The 20573-nt window shown below is 34.0% G+C and overlaps 2 protein-coding genes across 2 annotated transcripts; one reads left to right on the top strand and one right to left on the bottom strand.

Moving 5' to 3' along the window:
* Positions 1-3871: 3871 nt before the first annotated feature.
* LOC142643545 (FCS-Like Zinc finger 13) lies at positions 3872-5198 on the top strand. Its single transcript, XM_075818213.1, has 2 exons — positions 3872-4614; positions 4753-5198. Exons 1-2 carry the CDS (start codon positions 3995-3997, stop codon positions 4910-4912), a joined length of 780 nt encoding a protein of 259 aa, XP_075674328.1. The 5' UTR covers positions 3872-3994; the 3' UTR covers positions 4913-5198.
* A 1984-nt stretch (positions 5199-7182) lies between these two features.
* Positions 7183-14208, bottom strand: LOC142643319 (oligouridylate-binding protein 1-like). The gene is made up of 12 exons (XM_075817888.1): positions 13859-14208; positions 12359-12420; positions 11871-11973; positions 11623-11699; positions 11484-11545; positions 11309-11396; positions 11082-11157; positions 10923-10953; positions 10061-10180; positions 9640-9725; positions 8369-8542; positions 7183-7743 (listed from the first exon to the last, which is right to left on the bottom strand). The coding sequence occupies exons 1-12, from the start codon at positions 13943-13945 to the stop codon at positions 7459-7461; spliced, it is 1251 nt and encodes a 416-aa protein (XP_075674003.1). The 5' UTR covers positions 13946-14208; the 3' UTR covers positions 7183-7458.
* Between the last annotated feature and the right edge of the window lie 6365 nt (positions 14209-20573).

Genomic DNA, 20573 nt, shown 5'->3' with positions numbered 1-20573 from the left:
TCATTTGATACAAGATATTTTTTCACATTAATAGCGTGCTCCCAAGCCCATAGCAAGGGTGTGCCCACACTAGCAACTTGAAAGAAAGCCATTCATATGACAAACCGTGTTGGTCACGTCTTGGAGGCACACAATCCCTTTCTTGTGTCTCTGCTCAAATTTTGTTGTTAAACCTTATTAATTTCTAATAATAGAACTACATTATTTTATACTACATTCTAATGGTGAGAAGATGATGAAATTGATTATATATATATATATATATTACTCTTTTTTTCATAAAATTTTTTTAAAATAATTTACTAATGTATTGCCGAGAGTAGTAAAACCCTATCGGAGTGAAAAATTAAACCTATAACGATAAAATAAATTAAAAATTAAAAACTAAAGAATGTTAAGACAAAATAAATAATAAGACCCTCCAAAAAATTAATAATGGAAGGTGTCAATATCTTGAAGTTGAACCCTACACTCTACCCCATCATAAATGACAAGGAGGTCATTGTCATTGGGTGAACTCGTCACTCGTCCAACGTGGTAACTCAATTCACGTGGTATTAATGGAGCCAACCAATCAGAGGTTGACACCTATGACTTCACACGGAAGTGGGCCCGGAACTGCATGGTTATTATTGGAACGTGGGCCCCTGGTTTTGAAGGACGAGTTCTTAAAGCAACAATTCCGTGGGCTACCGCTTGTTTACAAACTCAAAATGACTCTAATGCCCCTGCTTCAACAGTTCTATCTCAATAATATCCTTTTTCACATTTCACATCACATTACTTCAATCTCTTCGTCTGTCCCCACCCCCTATGATCCACTAAAATTTAAAAAAACAATTATAAAACTATAGTTTTACTTTTTTGGCTTTGTTGGAAAGTTTTTATTAGTAAAAGAGATGCTTTTGTCTCCATGCATTGTTCACATTATTCACACTATTGTTCCATGAAAATGATACTTTTGTATGATATTGAGTTTGAATTAGAACACTACTTAATATTTTTCTTACTAACTTTAACATAAATATTATGTTATGTGAATTATGTTCTTCGTGGTTGCAAAATTCTCCATTTCAAAAGAAAATCAAAAAATTAATCATGAAGAAGTGATTATTACTAATGACTATTAAATATTTTCTTACTAACATTAAAATAAATATCATGTGACGTGAATTATGTACTTCGTGGTTGCAAAATTCTCCATTCCAAAAGAAAATCAAAAACTTAATCATGAAGAAGTGATTATTACTAATTACTATTAAATATTTTCTTACTAACATTAAGATAAATATCATGTGATATGAATCATGTTCTTCGTGGTTGCGGTTCTCCACTCCAAAAGAAAATCAAAAATTGATCATGAAGAAGTGATTATTACTAATTACCATTAAATATTTTCTTACAAACATTAACATAAATATCATGATCATTTGATATGAATCATGTTCTTCGTGGTTGCGATTCTCCACTCCAAAAGAAAATAATAAAAATAATAATCTAGAGAAGTGATTATTACTAATTACTATTAAGGAAGGAAAAAAGTATAAGGATAAGAATTAGAACTTTGATTTTTTTTTTTTACTGGGTTGCAATTAAATCAAATTGTAAAAAAATTTTGTTATCAAATAAGAAATTAAAAGTTCGATCTTTGCCTACACAAAAAATCAGTCTTGACCATTTGATAAAGAACCATCATCATAAAACTAATTAAGGGTTTGTTTAGTTATGTGTTTTGGGAGCCTAAACGAGTAATTTAAAAACTCAAATTTTGTTTTGCAAGAGCAATTTCTCATAACTCTTTGTGCAAACTCTCATTTTAAACTCTAAATGATTACAATAAAGCCTCAGTGATAAGTATTACATTTCTCAAAAGGGTTAAATCTTTTTTTATTGGTTAGAAATGTTTACTTAATTAAGTGTCTGTTTGGATACCGCTTGTTATTGAAAAATGAAAACACTATAGCAAAATAATTTTTAAATAAGTGAATAGTACTGTGGGACCCAGTTTTAAAATTGTTTTTTGTGAAAAAAGTACTTGAGGGCCCCATGAATAGTGCACGGGACCCACCAAAAAAAGTTGGACGTGGACGCTAGACGCGCTATCCAAACAATCACTAAGGGTTTGTTTGGATACTGTTTATTGCTAAAACTTAAAAACACTGTAGCAAAATAATTTTTAAATATATAAATAGTACCGTGAGACCCCATTTTAAAGTTATTTTTACTAAAAAAATATTTATAGGTCACGTGAATAGTACACGAAACCCACTTAAAAAAATGTGTGAGCTAAGTAACGCGCAAAACGCGCTTTCCAAACTCACTAACTATCCCACCTCCTCCCACCTTGGGACCACTCCAACCCGAGTCCTCAGAGCCCTCAAGCATTTGGCATGGGGAAGTACCGTTATTTCTAAACATGATATTTTTTGAGATTCGAAGGAGAAAAAATAATTCACGAAAATACTTTTTTATAAATAAAATGATGATATTATTTTCATGAAATTTTGGAGAAAAAGTAAATTTATTAATAAAAAACTATATATTTACATAAGGTTAAATTTAATTTATGGCCTCGACTAAAGCATTTACAATGGTTTCAACACCCTAAGTACCAAAAAAAAAAAATTCGATCTACATCCTGTAAGCTATATCTAATTGTTGTTAGCGTATGGTAGCAATTTATTATAGCACCAAGCTAAACATTATAAACTATTTTTTATTCAATTCTCTCTCTTCTATGCATAAAAAAAATAGTTAAAATAATAATAAAATAATATTTTGATGGGTGGTAAAAAAAATATAGTATAAAATGTATGATACTATGATATATTGTCGTATACTAAATTTTTTTTTAAAAAGTAAAATTTTAATGCGTTAAATGTTAAATTATTAGCAAACCAAACATACACAGTCAGTATAACATGTATGATACTATGATACGATGAGGCTTTCTTTTTTAGCAAAAAAAAAAAATTGTGTTTTATTATATATATTATTTTGAGAATTTAATTTATAAGTGGATATAGTAATTTGAAAATTAACAGGAGAGTGATTTTATTTTTTAGAAAATATTTTTAGTGTGAGTTAAAGTTACATTTCTACTAGATAGTCCTTTAATTTTGTCTCTATTTAAACACAAGAAGCGTAGAGGTATTTTTGAACTTAAAAAAAAAAAAAAAGAAAGAATCAAATAAGAAAATCCTTTTAGACCGTAGTATAGATTATGGCATACTCAAATAAAATATATAAAAAGTAACTTTTTTATTTTATTTGTTTTTTTATAGGAATTTTTTTAGTGTGTTAAATACTAAATTAGTAGCAAACCAATCATACATGGTAAAATTACCTTATGTGAGAGAGAGAGAGAGAGAGAGGTGTAGAAGGGTATTTTAGTCATTAGGAAAGGCAAAAGCAACCTTTTTTAGTACGGGACTAAGGAGTGGGTAGGCCTTAGCCACATCGCTTTCTATATTGACAAAACCAAAACATGGGCGGGCCTGCCATTTTGTTTTCCAGTGGACTCAAGTGGTTTCAGTAATCATTGCTTCTCCACCTTCCCTAGATCTCTGCCACCTGCCCCTCAATCCAACGGTGCCTTTTCACCCGGAATCTTTTTCACTCACAAAAACACGACCGTTGTGGGCCACATCCCAACGTTTGGGTCCCAATCATTGGACATAGACATTTTAATGAACATTGTCCCATTGATAGTGACCTTTACTAAAATCAACTATGGGAATCATACTACTATACTTTAACATTATATTATATGTGGTGCACTTTTTTTTTTTGATGTGATGTGGTGCACTTTATTATTATAATTAATCAAAGTCACATAATTTCAAAACCAAACCATGGGCTTAGTACAACCACTCCTATCATAAAATTTGGTAGCCTAAGGTTTATAAAGTCACCTATTATCTTATCTCCCACAACTACATAATTTTTTTTCATCTCTCTCTCTTTCTTCCATACAAATAAAAATTTTCCAATCATGCTAAGCAAAAGACCTAGTCCCATGATCGGAAAGCTGTCTGAATTGTTGGTCGCCGGCAACCGTGCCGGGTTTTCGGACATGGTCACGATTAGTCCAAGAGGCCCATTGGAGCTGAATAAGTTGCAATCACCTAGAGGGTTAAAGAACATTGACCTTGGTGGAGTTGGATTGGGCATTGTTGCTGCTCTTGAGAAGTCTAGGGAAGGTTGTGGACGTGAAATTTTGGCCAAATATGCTGTTGCTACTACCAATTTGAATCGATCAAGTCCTATTCCAGTTGATTCTAGCAAACGTACCAGTACTTGTGATAGGTATAGAAATAAAGGTTGTGATGAGGAACTTCTTCAAGGTGATAATTTTGAGGAAAATTATACTTACGTGACTTGTCATGGCAAAGGCAAGTCCATAACTAGGGTGTTTTATGAAGAAGATGATTGTAGAACAAGTGGGCATCAAAGAAATGGTCTGCAAAGATGTAATAAACTCGGCACTGTTACTGTTAAGGAATCGAGGCCAAGATATGAGGAAGATTTTTCAGCGTACCCAACTTCATATTTTCTCAGTTCATGTCACTTGTGCAGGAAAAAACTCCATGGCAAAGACATATACATGTATAGGTACAAATTCAAACACTTTCTCATTCTTTTCTTAGTCTAAATTTTGAAACTAAGGTCTTGTTATTGTTGTTGTTGTTATATAGAGTTTGTGAATGAATTATGAGACTAAGAATTGGTGTTTATATATGATATTTGCAGAGGAGAGAAAGCATTTTGTAGCACCGAGTGTCGGTCAAGGCAAATAATGATGGACGAGAGAAAAGAACAGTGCAGATCAGAAGCACCAAGATCTGCTGATGTTTCAAGTTCATCATACACGAGAGGCCAGATTTTCTCGACTGGAATCGTTGCAATTTAGCTTTTTTTGGCCAAAACGAAAGATGACCCACATACCAAAATTAGTGGTGGTCATGACCCAGATGCATGGTGGTGATAAATAGTCCTTGAGTATATATATACAATATACGGCTATTCTATACATACGAGAATTAATCAGATTATTGTTGGGGTGGGAATTAAAGACAAGAAATATATTTTTGATATGATGCAAGTATAGAGAGCATATATATATGCTTTGATGATGAGAATCATATATTTTGAATGAAAAGGGAACCTACGAAAGAACTACCAACTTTGATGCGGAATTTTTCTTGTCTCTTTTCCTTTCTTTTTTGCTGGTAGTATATGAATAATAAGTGGATTAATCTTGACTATGAACATGGTTAACGAAATCGATAGACGAACAAAACATCACACGCTATTACTTTGAAATATGAATCAAAGTTTCAATTGAGTTCTAACAAAATATAACTATTGACCACCGCCTTAAGCAAGTTGGTACTTCCCCAAGCCTTAAAGGCTTGCGGGTTCATGAACCCAAGTTCAAGTGGTTCCAAAATAGAGACAGGTGTCGATTGTAAAAAAAATAGATAAATATATTTGTGATTTTTTATTTTTTATTTAAAACAAAAAGGGTGGAAATGAGTGCTTGTAACTCGAGTAGTAGTATATAATTTTTTTTTTTTTTTTGTTAACAAGTGAGAGAAGAGACTAGAATCTAAATTCTCACATTTCCACTAAGTTATAAGTCAGTTGGTTTAGATGGCTTCAAAGATATTGCATACTACTATTTTTTTTTTCTTGATATCTTTATTATTATGAATTCAAATTTTTCGTCCCATTCTTCCTGCTAAATTTATACCTTCTATTATTTTAATTTTCTAAAATAAATAATTCATCATATTTAGATAATTGAAATAATAAAAGAAATAAATTTAGCATTTAATAAATTAAATAGATACATAATATATTTTTATTTATAGAGTATATAGTAGAGCAGAAGAATGAGACAGAAGATTTAGACCCTACTACTATCACATCCTCGTTGTCATAGTCATGTTATCTCATCGTTTTTATTACTTGTGTAATGATTAAATGCAATTCATTAATCGTTTTTATGAACACTGTTTGGAAACCCAAAAGTCTAAGATTCATCATTTGAAAGCTACTCATCTTTAATTATAAAGTCATTGCTAGATCATCCAAGACGGAACTCACGCAATTTTACTTTTTAGACCCTTACTTCAATTCAATATTGCACTTTATATGACTTCCTTTCTTTACCTTTCGTCTTAAGCTTGCAACAAGTAATATATGTGTTATAACACTAAATAAAGAGTAATGCTTGGGACTAACCACAACTCGCAACATGACAAGTTGTGGAAATTATATCGTCCTATCATTACTCATACAAAAAAGCAACAACACATTATTGTGCGATTACATTTAAAAAAAAAAAAAAAAATCAACCAAACCATTATTATTGACATGACAATCATCAATTGAAAAAAGCTTTTCCTAATTGTCATCATGATACAAAAATGGGATGATTTTTTGAAAAGTGTTACGTCCGTAACATTTTTATAACAAATCACAGAAAATTAATTATTATTAGTTCAGATTTGAATTTAACACTAAGATTACTTTTTTAACCCAACAATAACAACCAGTACCAACCTACCGCTTAGAATTTGTTGTAAAAATATTGTAAACATATCATTTTTCTAATTTCTTAAGTTCCTACTGTAAGTTTCATTAATTAGAGTCATAGTTAGATTCATAATAAATGTGAGTTTTATTAATTAAATTCAGGCTGGAATTCATAATTTGTGAGATGAGGGCAGTATGTCCAAAAAATTCTATAATTTTCCTAGGTTCATAACCAAAATTCAAGCTTATTTTTACCATAATCAACCTAATTAAGCAAACGGGTCAAGAGGACCACAGAGCCCAACCTCTTTACGCCTGGTAGAAAATACATGCATGCGGCATGTTGAAACCTAGGGTTGATCAAGAGGACTCTCTCCGGCTTTCTTAAGGGCTCTGACTCACCGGAGTATACCCTACCAAGGACTCTCTCTTCACTCATCCATCTCTCTCCCTCTCTATTTAACCTTAATCTCCTCATGCTTTTCACATTGTACCTAGCTTCAACAGGGACTCCTTCAATCAATAAATTCATTGTAGGATTGGCAATTGAGCCAAATTTGGACCCACTACACATACGCCGTACAAAACAATATATAATCTGTAAATGTGTAATCGTAATCTTATCTAAAGACTTCTGGCTGAAAAAAGACAATAAATTTATCCAGGACTTCCTTGAAATCACTCTCTTAAACAAAGAAAAGCTGTAAAAGGGATAGTGCTTAGCTGAGTCGGATCATCATATCCCCACAGAAAAATAGTATAATCTATTGCACACAACAGGTATCAAATAGAAATATAGCAAGCTAACCAGTACTAATAACAAGGGATTTTTTTTTTTCCTAAAGGTAAAACATACTAGTCTTTAAGATGATTAACCCCCCGGCAAAGGTATAATGGGAGTTTTCAATTTATAATTTACTGGTAGTACATAAGATGCTGGGTTGTTGCAACATTCGGGAAGCCACCATCATATACAGCCTGATTAGCTCCAGCAGCACCAATTCCCATAGCTGCCTGCTTAAGGGCATATTGGCCTTGTGGATGCATAAGGGCTTGTGCACCTGCCATTTTGCTTAATGCAATTTGTCGTTCATAGGCTGCAAGGTCAGCGGCTGAAAAACCTGGTAAATGTGCAGCGGCTGGTGGGGGTAGAGGGTTGGAGCTTGTTCCTGGTGGAGTTGGCTTGCTACCCCATGAGCACTGCAAGACAAAATGTAAATCCAACAATGAAGCCAATTCTTCCCCCCCCAAAAAAAAAAGTCAAGCCAACAATCACATCAAGACATCTTCACCAGAGACATTTTTGCTTATTACAAGCTGAGAATTCAAAGTTCTCCACCTACAGCCACTAGACTAGGCTCCCTCCCATATCATAACTTCAACAAATCAGGCAAACGTACTTGGGCCTTTATATTAAATTTTTCAAGAAACTATCAAACATCATTGAAGTGTAATAAAACCATTTCAAACATGCAGCAAAAAGCATGGATGCCAAATAAAAACATTTATAAATGCCTATGGGGGTTCAAAACCCGCCAAGGGAACAGTCCCTCGCCTTAATAAAAAATAAAAAGCCTATTTGATTTCCCACTTCTATTTAGTATTTACAGCGTTCTGGTGATCTGCATAAGTGCATATAATTTAAAACAATGACTTGAGTTGAAATACATGTCAGTTCTGATTTTGCTCATAAGGTTATATGTCCCAATTCACTAACAAATAATCAAACAAAGAATTGAGGTCAACAATACTTCATCATACCAGTAACTAAATCTAGTAAGCCAGCTTTATATCCAAAAATATACTCCCCAAATAAAGACTGTACCTTTATTGGTTTGCCACAGAGGAACCGAGTATTCCCTATCTGAATAGCCAGAGCAGCTTCAGCATGTGTACTGTATCTCACAAAACCAAAACCTTTATCTCTTTGCACACGAATATCTTCAATGGTTCCAGCACCAAGAGCATGGAAATGACGGTGGAGATCAACTGAAGTGACCTGTAGGTAAATGAGAAAGTCAAAAATCCAAACAGTGCATCAAGAATATTTGTAATATCAGCATGATTGTCAGAATCCTGATCCTGGATCTTAAAATCCTAAGATGCCCTAAGATCCAACCTCATAGAAACGATCCAGATTGATGTATAATCTTTCATGGGGTAGGATTTACTTGGGATCGCAATCTTGGATGATGGAATGTAAGACCTATGATCCTACTCTATAGAATCCTTAAAATCCTATCCCATAGAATCAATTTTGACCAATGTAGGATTGCTCATATAGCCTATAAACTGACATCCAATAAAGTTATTATAATTATTTGTAATTATGTCTCACTATGGTGAGATTAAGATTGTCCAGCCCTATTGATCAAGTAATGGGTTCTGAGGGACTTGACATTTCTCATTATCTTAATACAATTAAAACAATTGCAAAATCTTTATAACTTTGGAATTGGGATGATTTTCTTTTTGTAGCCAATGAAAGATTTGTTAATTTGGAACTTTACCTATATTTTTGTTGTTGGAACTTGGAACTTGTAAGTTTGAAATTTTAAGTTTGTCATTTCTTCATGCATTGGTAATTTGGTACTAAGTATTTAGTATCTTTTATGAGTAATTTGTCACATTTACTTTTTTTTTCTTATGATTCTTTAACATATATTCTCAGTACTGATGATTTTTTTCATTATGCTTTTGTTACAGAAAGTGAAATCTTACAATTCTTGATCCGATTTTTATGATCTAATCCACGAAACCTCTCACCAATCCCATTAGGATACCAATCCTCACTGCCTTGACTATGTGGTTAAGTTGTTGCTACATGGTCAAGGAGATGAATCCAAGAAGGCTAAGATAGTCCACAGCCACCTAAAATATATAGATCTAGAAAATCATATGCTAAAAATCATGCGTTAAGGCTTAACCCATCAGGGGTGAAGACCCTGGATTACATGGCAACTAGTTATGGAGGGTTGGGTTAGTTGGGCATAGGTTTTACTGGCTACAGGCCAACTTAAAGGGCTCTTCTTTAGAAAGGTTCCCCACGTTATCAAAGAGAAATAATAATAATGAGTCAATGAAACAAATACTTGCCTCTGGAGCAAGATTGCCCACATAAACAGTGGTATATTGAGGATTGTTCTCTGGAGCATCATCGTTAGTCTTCTCCTGACCATCGTCTGCACAAGGAAATATGTTATGGTTGTAAGCTCTAAAACAACATAAATACATACATGTAAAAATCATATCTCAAGCCTTTATACAAGACACTGGTTCCAACATATGCACACAAAAAGGGGAGAATAAATTATGCAAGCGAGACAACACAACTTTACTTTCACAACTAGATTTCCATTTAAAAAAAAATATATTATTAGTAAGCTACACATGCACCCAATGGGTCTCAAATGCATGACCTCACCCTGCACTTAGCACCTGGGGAGGAGGTGTCAGTTGAGATAGAGCTAATTTGCTAGAATATATATAAGAACTTCAATTCTCAAGCTTAGCTCACCTGATGTTCCACTTGTAAGCTCCACAACACTCTTTGAGTCTACACTCTGCTTTTCATCATTATTAGTAGCACCTTTTGCAGCCCAATTACATCGAATTTGTCTACTTCCAAGCCACTTCCCTGTAATATCGAACCAAGGACTTTGATTTATAGGAGATGGAAATGTTAAAGGACTCACATGCATTATAAGATAAATTGGGTATTTCTACTAGTACAAATTTACAAATTTAAGGAGAACTTTATATTTCCCATGGAAATGTTTCAATAGTAGTCTTAAAGCACTAACCATGTTTCTTAGAATGCTAGCAAAAAATTTCTTCCACCCCCCCCCCCCCCCCCCCGGCCCCCCAAAAGAAAACCCTCCTCTGGTTTGATAAGCATTACAGGCTACAGCTAATAATTCAAGAAATTCTTATAAAGTTTATCATAAATACATGTTAAAAACCTATGACCTATATGCTTGCAAGAAATATCTCAATAAAACTTTAAGCCTTTCTACTTATTTCATATGATTTAAGTGTATACATTTCAAATTCTATAAAAATTATCCGTCTGAATTTCCCACTTCTTTCCCATGTCATATCTTCAGTTTCTACACAGCTGATGATGGTTCATTCAGCAGAAGATAGAGTACTAAATAATAATTTACTTTAGAAATTAATTTTTTGAAGCATATGAGGAACAGGTATTTCCACTAATCACTCAGAAAATACAAAGCCACAACTAAATTTCAATGTTTTATTACTTCTTCATATGCTGATATTTCAAAAGAACAATACAAAGCAAAAAGAAGACTTAAATTAAACATAATAAATAAAGGAGTATAAGAAAAAGAAAACAAGTCAAGGCAAAGAAATGTTACCATTTAAGTCATTTATTGCACCTTGGGCTTCCTGATAAAAATAAGATCAAAATACAATAATGAAATGAGGAGAGGATTTTTTTTTTGGGGGAGGGGGGGGGGGGGGGCAGGGGGGGGGGTAAATAAATACATTTTTTTCCAATAAAATAATTTTACTACCTGCTGATTCCGAAAAGAAACAAATCCAAAACCCCTTGAACGCCCAGTTTTTTGATCCCACATCACCCTTGCATCACTGTAACCAGTGAACAGGTCAAATTAGTACCAAAATGCCAACTGTCAAGCACAAAATAAAAATGGAATACCACCAAAATTGCCATTGTCAATAATTCATTATGATAAAATAATACTGTATAATAAATAAAGGACCAGAAAACAGTGCTTACGAACAACTGGGATAGACAGAAAAGCATGCAAATAATGTAGCATCAGTAACTTCAGGGCTAAGATCACCAACGAAAACATTGAAGTGGCCTGATTGACAAAAAACAATATCAAAAGCTGTCAAAAATGATAGACACAACACCATCACTCAAAGGATAAAAAGGCTAATATATAAACCTGAGGTGTCCTCTCTCTGACTACTTGCATATGCCCAATTAACTTTAATAGGCTGCCCTGACCTGTACAAACATCCATTGAGAATTAGAACAGGAAAGTGTTAACCAACATTGAACATTGAAGTAAGGTTAATACTTACAGAAGCCTCCCATTGAGAGTCACAATAGCAACTGCAGCTGATCTACGATCAAAGTAATCCACAAAACCATAGGATGACTGCATAAGAAAAAAAAAGGTAAGTTGAGATTTGAGAAAGTATGAAAGAAATCCATAGAAACATCTATGATGCAAATTGGAAAAAAAAAAAAAAAAAGGTTGGTTAAACAAAGGTCCTAGACTTAAGCAGGCTCAATTATTTCCCAGAAAGTATATAACACCCAAGTCTACCTTATCTTTCCTGATGAGTTTGCATCCTTCAAGGGGACCAGCAGTAGCGAATACTTCTTGAAGGACGGGTTCAGTGACATTTGGGTGAATGTTACCTACATATCTGCATTTGCTCATAAACAAAAACATAAGCTTATTAAACACAAACATAAAGAAATAATGAAAATAGACTAGAGTGCTTTAAGTGTCTTATTGACATGCAAATTAATAAGGACCAGATACTTGGGACATGCATTGCATATGTAAGGGGGCTCATCAAATTACACAAGAAAGAACTATCAAATAAGATAAAGTGCATTAAAAGTTTATGTGTGTGCAAAATATAATTGTCATGAAAATTAATAAAAGCATCTAAGAGACCAATAGATAGACTAATTGGGCAATAAAGCCACAAGCTCCACCTAATTCAAAATCATCCTATAGAAAATAAAAATGAATAAGAAAAAAATTAAAAAAAGAAGAAAAGAAAATGTCTATACAACACTCACACACTGCGGCATGTACTTGAATCAAACCCAGGAGGCAGATTTCCACTCAAGATAGGCTCTATCTGCAAGATAAAAAAGTAAACAAAACAAGAAACCAAAAAAAAAAAAAAAAACCTAATGAAAAACATCTACACTTCTCACATGGATTTCCAGGGATACATAGATAATTGTAAAAAAAGTAAACCCATGAGACTCAAACTTGTAATAACAAATCAAAACCCTAAAAAAATACAAAAATAATGAAGATATCCCATCATTCTTCAAGGAAAATTTTCTAGAAGCTTAACAGGAGTTTTAGCATGCATTATCTTATTTTTTTTTAATTAGCCATCTTCATTCTTTAACAGCATCCTACCCAAAAAAAAAAAAAAATTCTCTGTTCTTTTTCTGATTAGGTCAGCATAACTCACACACCCAACCTACTTACTTAAGTGAATTATTACAATGAAGAACATAAAATTTGCGCTAAATAAAGGAATGCTTGTTTAACTGTCAAAGCTCCTGTGTTGTTTGAATTCATCTTATGCAGTGTAAACAGAATGAGCAATAAATTAAACCAATGAAAATACCCATCAATGCCAAGAGCCTTGTAGCTCAACTGGTACCTACTAGGTGCTTTCAACAGAAACATCTATGTTTAAATCAACGGCTATGCTTGTTTAACTGTCAAAGCTCCTTGTGTTGTTTGAATTCATCTTATGCGGTGTAAACAGAAAGAGCAATAAATTAAACCAATGAAAAATACCCATCAATGCCAAAAGCCTTGTAGCTCAACTGGTACCCACTAGGTGTTTTCAACAGAAACGTCTATGTTTAAATCAACGTCTATGCTTATTTAACTGTCAAAGCTCCTTGTGTTGTTTGAATTCAGCTTATGCAGTGTAAACAGAAAGAGCAATAAATTAAACCAATGAAAAATACCCATCAATGCCAAAAGCCTTGTAGCTCAACTGGTACCCACTAGGTGTTTTCAACAGAAACGTCTATGTTTAAACCCCCCCCCCCCCCAAAAAAAAAGCAAGGAGTCTTTGGAGTTGCATTCACCACATAGGCTTCATATGATCAAAGGGCAACAAATAATTACACCCACAAAATAATGTACTTTCAGTGTGTCACTAAACACATAAACTAGGGAACATGAAACACAATCTCAAACAATCACTCATATAACTAACTTTTTTTTTTTTCTTTCTTTCATGATAATTCAATAGTTGGGATTTAAGCACTGGACATATCTGTTGTAAACACCAGGAAATGACAATTGAACTCTTGGCAATCCCAATCATATACAAAACCAGCATAATATTTTAATCAAAACCAAAAAAATACCATCCCAAAAAAAAAAATTCCAACTTTTCAACAGCAACCCACTTGCAAAAACTTCTTTTTTTTTTTTGAGAACCCATTTGCAAAAAAAAATTGTGTAAAAAATACATATAGAAACGAACATAAACACACATAGAAACACGAAAAATTGAAAGCAAAAGAGAGAAATGGAACCTGGGGTGCGGTGGCCAAAAGAGCAGGGTGGTGGTACAATGATTGTTGCATCATCGCGTGCTGTTTAAACCTGTGATGTTGTTGCATTTTCCTCAGAAGGAGATTGGGGATTGGGGGTTTTTTTTTTGTGTCACAGATTTCTAGGGTTAGGGTTTTAAGAGGAATCAAAAACCCAATCTTACGAAAAAAAAAGGGAAAAAAAATTGAAATCGAAGAAGAAAAATGAAAATGGAAATAAAAAGGAAAAAAAAAACAAAAAGAAAAAAAAGAAAGAAAAAAAAAAAACCCTCGAAAGAGGGAGATGGAGACGAGGACGAAGGATAAGGGAGAGAGAGAGTGTGTGAGAGTGTTCAGTAAAGAAAACGCTGTGTTTTTGTCTAGCTGCCTTTATAGTATAAAGGGGTACTCTATTTTTTTTCTTTTTATTATTTTTCTTTTAAGCTAACGCAATTTTTTTTTTTCTAATTACCGCTCGGACAGAAAAATGAAACTTCACCTCAAATTTAGAGGAAAAAACCAATTGAGTCAATTTTATGTCAGAAGTTGTACCACTTTAACTAGGAAAACAATGTATTTTGGTTTCGATCAAAACTTGTGATCTAGTATACCGTTTCGAATTTATCGTTATTTTTTATATTTATAAATATATATATATTATAATAAATATAAAAGTTTACTATAAAACATTACCTCAATTTAGAACAAATTATTTATGGTTTTAGACTTTAATATCAATTAAAGGAAAAAAACATAATATAAAAAATAGAAAACTTAATTGTTCATTGCATACTAAGAAAACAAATAATACTATTAAGTTAATGCAAATAAATTATCATTCTGCCCTTACAAAAATTCAAAAATTACAAAAATAAAAAAAAAAGTTTTTTTTTTCTGTACCGGCTGGTAATGCTCGAAATCGGCTGGTATTTAAACCAGTATGAAACATTAGCATTTTAATACTAGTATACTTACCGGTACGATATCAACCACCTTAAAAAAAAAAAAAAAACACTTCTCCTTATGACATCTAATTAACCAAAATTTGTTAAATTAATATTAAAAATGTCGTGTATTAACTTGCTCTTTGTTTAAGCCCTCATTTAGGATGAGGAAATGAAATGGAATAGAAAGCAATGAAAATAATAATGTTATAATATTCTTTCATTCTCTTGTTTTGGAGTTTTAATTGAGAGAATTAAAAGTTCATTTCTTTATTTAGGAGTTTAATTGGGAGGGAATGGAATAGATACGAGTGACCACTTATTCCTCTTTATTTCCTTAAAATCTCAAATTTTCTTTCCCCCAAAATTGAGAGAAATTGAAGGGAATAAAATTAGACTTAATGAATTTTTTTTACTAAAACTCTCAAAATACTTCAAATATTCAGCCATTTTATTTTAAAATAGGGGTCTAATAGTAATATTGTTATAAAATGATTTCATTTATTTCTCTCTATATTATTCCTAAACATGATTACTTACATTCCATCTGTAAGGACACAAATTGCACCTGTCTCCAATAATACGGAGGGAACTAGCCCAATGAGCTCAAAACAATAAAATAGATAGAGAGTGGGCTTCAAATCTAGGTTTATGAATACTGGAAGGCGTAAAAATTAGGCTCAATTGATACACTCATACTTCATCACTCTCTCCGCTTCCAGACAAAGGCCGAGGATCATTTTAATTATCTTTCAGTGTCTCCAGCTTTTTTTGTCGTCCCCCCCTTTTCTGCTTTTCCTTCCCTTTTATATCATCCTTCTTCTTGTCTTCGTCTTCCACGTGTGGATCAAAGTCCTCATTTGAATACTTGTCCCATCAACTTTTCCCCTCAAGTCTTTGGCGGTAGATGGAAGATTGAATTACAACATTCAAGCATCACTTCCCCGTTAATGCGGCAAGAGAAGTAGTTGCAGAGCCTTTAATGCGGTGGTAGCAGCTTTATCCTAGATATTTTACATCCTTCCTTCTCATCTCTTACCTCACATCTTTGCGCTCAAAATTTTCAAGGGTAACACCCTTGTACTGCCAGATCATCCTTTCCCACCTCGGCTACAGATGGCCGAGAATATTTTCGTCCTCGGTTATATGTGGCCGAGGACATTTCCATCCTCGGACACACTACTTTGGAATGTTGTGACCAACTATGACTTCCTTCTCTTTCCCCCTTGTCTCATAGATGAACGTTCCTCATCCTTGAGCTAATTAACACTTTCGGGTTGGACCTTTAGCTTTACGAGTACTCTTGGGCCGGCCCTACATAGATTACGGGCCCATTGACCCTACACCATCTATTTGCATTTATTTTCATTCATTTATTTTAAAACATCCAAACAATGTTACTTTTTTTGTTTTGGAACCACTCCAAACAAGGTTACTTAATTTTATTTCATTCCTTTCTTTTCCATTATTTTCCCTTGCTTAAGTACATTCCATTCCTTTATGATTATTTCATACCATTCCATTCCCTTATAAACTCTTAAACAAAGCCGAGCATGTTTCCAAAATTATCTTATTTCATAATTAAAATTCATTGTTTTAAATTTTTAATTATTAAAGTGTATTTTAAAACATTATGTTTGAATTTTTTTTCTTTTTTCAGTAGGTTATGGAGATATTTTTCATTGAAAGTGTTTTGGTGTTTGATAATTTTTGCTTTTTTATTCTAAATTTATCAATTATTTTTTTACTAACTATTGTTAAACTTTTGTAAAGAGATTTTTATAAAAATTTAGAATACTTCATTAATAATCTAAACAAAAGGGGGGATTGTTAATTTCTTCAAACCTAAAGGGAGGGGGAGTATTTTTTTTCTTCAAAAGTTTGGGGTGAAGTGTCATTCAGCCAAACCTCAAGAGAGGGGAGTGTAATTATCTTTTTTAAAATTTTAAAGAATGAAACGGGTCAATAAAGCTATCTAGTTATTTGAGGTTGCGTTTAGTTTGACAAAAATTGATTTCTAAAAATTATTTTCCACATTTGTGAATATTGGGGTAACATAAATTGTTGGTTAATCAGAAATTATTTTCCGATTGACCATAAAATAACAAAACTTTTGGCAGAAAATGGTTTACACTTTCATTTACCATAAAACATTTTCTACCTCCCCAAAACTCATCAACGAATCTCCACCTCCCCACCCATCACTACTGCCACCAACCGCTGCCACCACCAATCACTTATCACAATTTTTTATTACCTAAATTCTTCTTTTTTTATTATTCATGTGCTTGGGAGATGAGAAAATGTGGAGAAGTAGTAGAAAGTACGTTTTCCATATTTTTAAAAACACAAAAAAAAAAAAAAATTGAAACTATTTTCACCTAAAAATATTTTCAAACCAAACACAACCTAAATCATATCTTATTCTTTTATCTAAAATAATCACATAACTCATTTTTTAGAATTTGATGGTTGGAAAGGGGGATTTAAACACTGAATAATTTCTTCGTTAGAAATACATAGGTGTCAACCAATTGTTGAGGTACAATTTTTCACACATTCACATACCATAATCCTATTTAATCTTATTTACTCACTCACCAAAAATACCCAAATATCCATCACAAAATATTTTGGGACTCTACAATTATTTCCCATCTTATTTGCCTAAATTGGGTCATAATATAAACCATCACAAAAAAAGCCCAAAGTCTCACATCCTATCAAATTTGATATCATTATTTGGCAAAGCCCAAAACCAACCCTATGAGCCTAATACATACATTTCATTTTATTCAAACCTATGCTCAAAGAAACATGACAATATTTATATCAAATCGCAAGATTATCCATGCTTGGCAATATTTATACCAAAATTGAAGACAATCCATGCCTAGCAATATTTATATCAAAGCTCAAGATAACTACTTGGCAACATCAAAAGCCTAAGATAACTACTTGGCAACATCAAAAGCTCAAGATGACTACTTGACAATATCAAAACCCAAGATGAAACTGCTTGGCAATATCAAAAGCTCAAAACAATTACTGCTGGCAAACAAACATTTTAGAGCCCAAGACTATTACCACTTGACACAATTATTTTGGAATCATTTGGCAAACATTATCATATCATTTCAAAAGCCCAAGACTATTGTTCAGCAAATCATATTATCTCAACTAATAATGCTTGGCGAAACATTATTATTCTAAAAGCCCAATATTAATAATACTTGGCAAATAATATGATTTAAAAGTCCAAGATTAATAATACTTGGCAACTATAGGGCTGTCCACGGGTGGTTCAAGTCAAGTTTGTGCCGAACTTGCAACCGTCCCAATCAAATCAAGTGGGGAGTTCCTAGACTCGCAATCAACCCATAAAAGTGCCAGGTTTCACAAGTCAGGTTTCCATCGAGTGGTGATCGGTTTCAGGTGAAGCCGAAACCAAAAATGTCGAAAAGAGGTAAGATCTCGCCATATCTAGCCAGATCTGGCAGAGATCTTGTCGAATCTGGTGAGATTTCCACAAAATCGTCCGAAGAATTCGCACAAATTTGGTGTATCTCTATTGGGCTAGCTGTGTTGCTCGCTGAAATTTATCAAATCAAGTTGAAAAAAGTCTCCAGAAAGCCTAAGAATCGCCGAAATTGATGTATTTTCAAGTGGGTTAGGTTTCACAGGTTTTAAAAGAGGAGACCCGCAACCAACCTTCAAGGGTTGGGTTTTTGGAGGTTAGGACCCGCATCCGATTACTGGAGCAGTTGGATCGAGTGGCGTTGGGTGGGCTAGACACCCCTAGGCAAATACTGTGATTTAAAAGCCTAGGACCAATAATGATTGGCAAACACAATTATCAAGTCTAAATATTTTGCTTAAAACCCAATGCTAATAATTATTGGCAAATAAAATTATCTAGCAATTATATCATAAACTCACGACAATAATTTATCTTACAAACTCGTGAAGATCATTTATTAAAAGCCCATGATAAATTATATTATTTATCAACCCACAACCATCAATCCCACGACCTCACTTCTTCTCTGTCTCTCTATCTCCTTCTTCTCCCAATCTTTAACCCACAGCCACCAAACCCACGACCCTAAATCAACCACCACCACCACCACCACCACCACCACTACAACCACCAAACCCACATCCATATCAAACACAAACTCATATGAATATACACTGCCAAAACCCGATCAAGCACCACGCACAGCCAGAACCCGAAATCCAATCTGACCAAACATAGTCAAAACCAGCCAACATCCATATCAAACACAACCCACAACTTGATTTCAATCCAAAATCCAACCTCAACCCATAACCAAAATCAACCACCACCCCTAACCATCACAACCATGAAACCCGTATGAACACACACAAAAACAAGAACCAACTACAACCAACACATACTCACCACACTACTAACCCGCTTTCGCTGCCCATGAACCATTGCAAACCCACCTCTTTCGTTCGTCAGAGAGAGAAGACTCACAGGGAAGAGAGAAAGTGAGAGAGACGGAGAGAGAGGGGCGAGAGACAAAGATTGTGAACTAAGAAAGACAAAAAAATAGAAAGAATTTGGGGTTTTTTTTATTGAAGGAAGAAAAGGTTTGCGAGAGAGGGCAGGGGTGGCGAGGGAGAAAGAAAATAGAAAAGGGAGAGAGAGAATCAGTGAAAAAGGAGACACAAAGAAAAATAAGAAAAGTGAGAGAAAGAAAAAATTTGTATAATTAAAAAAAAAATTAGTGTACGGTACGGGATCCTCAGGCCCTTTGGGCCTTTAACCCCTCGACCCCAACCCTATGGAACAGTCCCTAGCCCAACCCCTTGTACAGGGTAAGGCCCCAAGCCCACAAAGCCATGGGCCCGAGCCTCGTGCCGCGATGCTTGGCCCAAGGCACATTGGGCCTATGATCTCGGTCAACTGCATCTCAAATGGAAATGTGATTACTTGAAGGTACACGTCTTGGCTATTCGATAGGGCCTTGGGGAATATCGCCGCCGAACAGCCTATAGGAGGTGAGAACCAATTCCAATGCCACTACTACCACACCCAACAAACATCCACTTCAAAACAATGGAATTGGACCCCCATCTCTACTAATAATTAGGACATTCCCACTAACCTTACACTATAAATAAGAGACTAGGATGAGAAGTAAGGGGTCGGAAAAATGGGGAGAAAGAACTGATAGAAAAGGGTGACGAAACCAAGAGAGAAATGAAAGAATCTTTGTGAGAGGAGGGCTTGCTAAAACTGGAGAGCATTTGGGTCACCAAGCACATGATCACCCATAATAGAAAATCCTAAGCCCACAATACAAATAGATTATGAGCCTAATAACCATAATTTGGGTACGCACAATTACTATTCATTATACCATTTGAGCTACAGTAAAAATTAGTTGTAGCATATTTGCAAAAACTTTAATAGAAATAGCACCATTAATCATCAATGTAGCATGTTTTTTGTGGTGAGGATTGTTAAAAATAACAATATAGCAACTTGAGAGCATCACTAGAAATGCTCTAAAATGTAAAAGCTTTGTTGATGATTGATTTGCTAAAATAACTTTATTGATGTAGCAACCCAATGTGAATGTTGTTAGGCTATCTAAATATCGAATCCCATATTATATTCATCCAAAAAAAAAAACTAATAGGAGGACAACTCAAGGATAAGTGGTCCTCTCTGATCATCCGAGGGAGGATCAGATTGGCAGAGCATTGGCTTGAAAGTTGGGACCACGGAGGGTAGGTGG

This window comes from Castanea sativa, chromosome 7 (genome assembly GCF_040712315.1).
Source record: "Castanea sativa cultivar Marrone di Chiusa Pesio chromosome 7, ASM4071231v1".
Classification (NCBI taxonomy): Eukaryota; Viridiplantae; Streptophyta; class Magnoliopsida; order Fagales; family Fagaceae; genus Castanea; species Castanea sativa.
Note: the sequence above shows the minus strand (reverse complement) of the source record. Positions and strands in the feature narration are given on the sequence as shown.

Coding starts and splice junctions, on each gene's coding strand:
- LOC142643545 (XM_075818213.1), top strand. CDS start 3,995: ATGCTAAGCAAAAGACCTAGTCCCATGATCGGAAAGCTGTCTGAATTG. Junction 4,615..4,752: donor AAAGACATATACATGTATAG/GTACAAATTCAA, acceptor TGATATTTGCAG/AGGAGAGAAAGCATTTTGTA.
- LOC142643319 (XM_075817888.1), bottom strand. CDS start 13,945: ATGCAACAACATCACAGGTTTAAACAGCACGCGATGATGCAACAATCA. Junction 11,158..11,308: donor TCTGTCTATCCCAGTTGTTC/GTAAGCACTGTT, acceptor CACTGGTTACAG/TGATGCAAGGGTGATGTGGG. Junction 10,954..11,081: donor TTTCTTTTCGGAATCAGCAG/GTAGTAAAATTA, acceptor TATTTTTATCAG/GAAGCCCAAGGTGCAATAAA.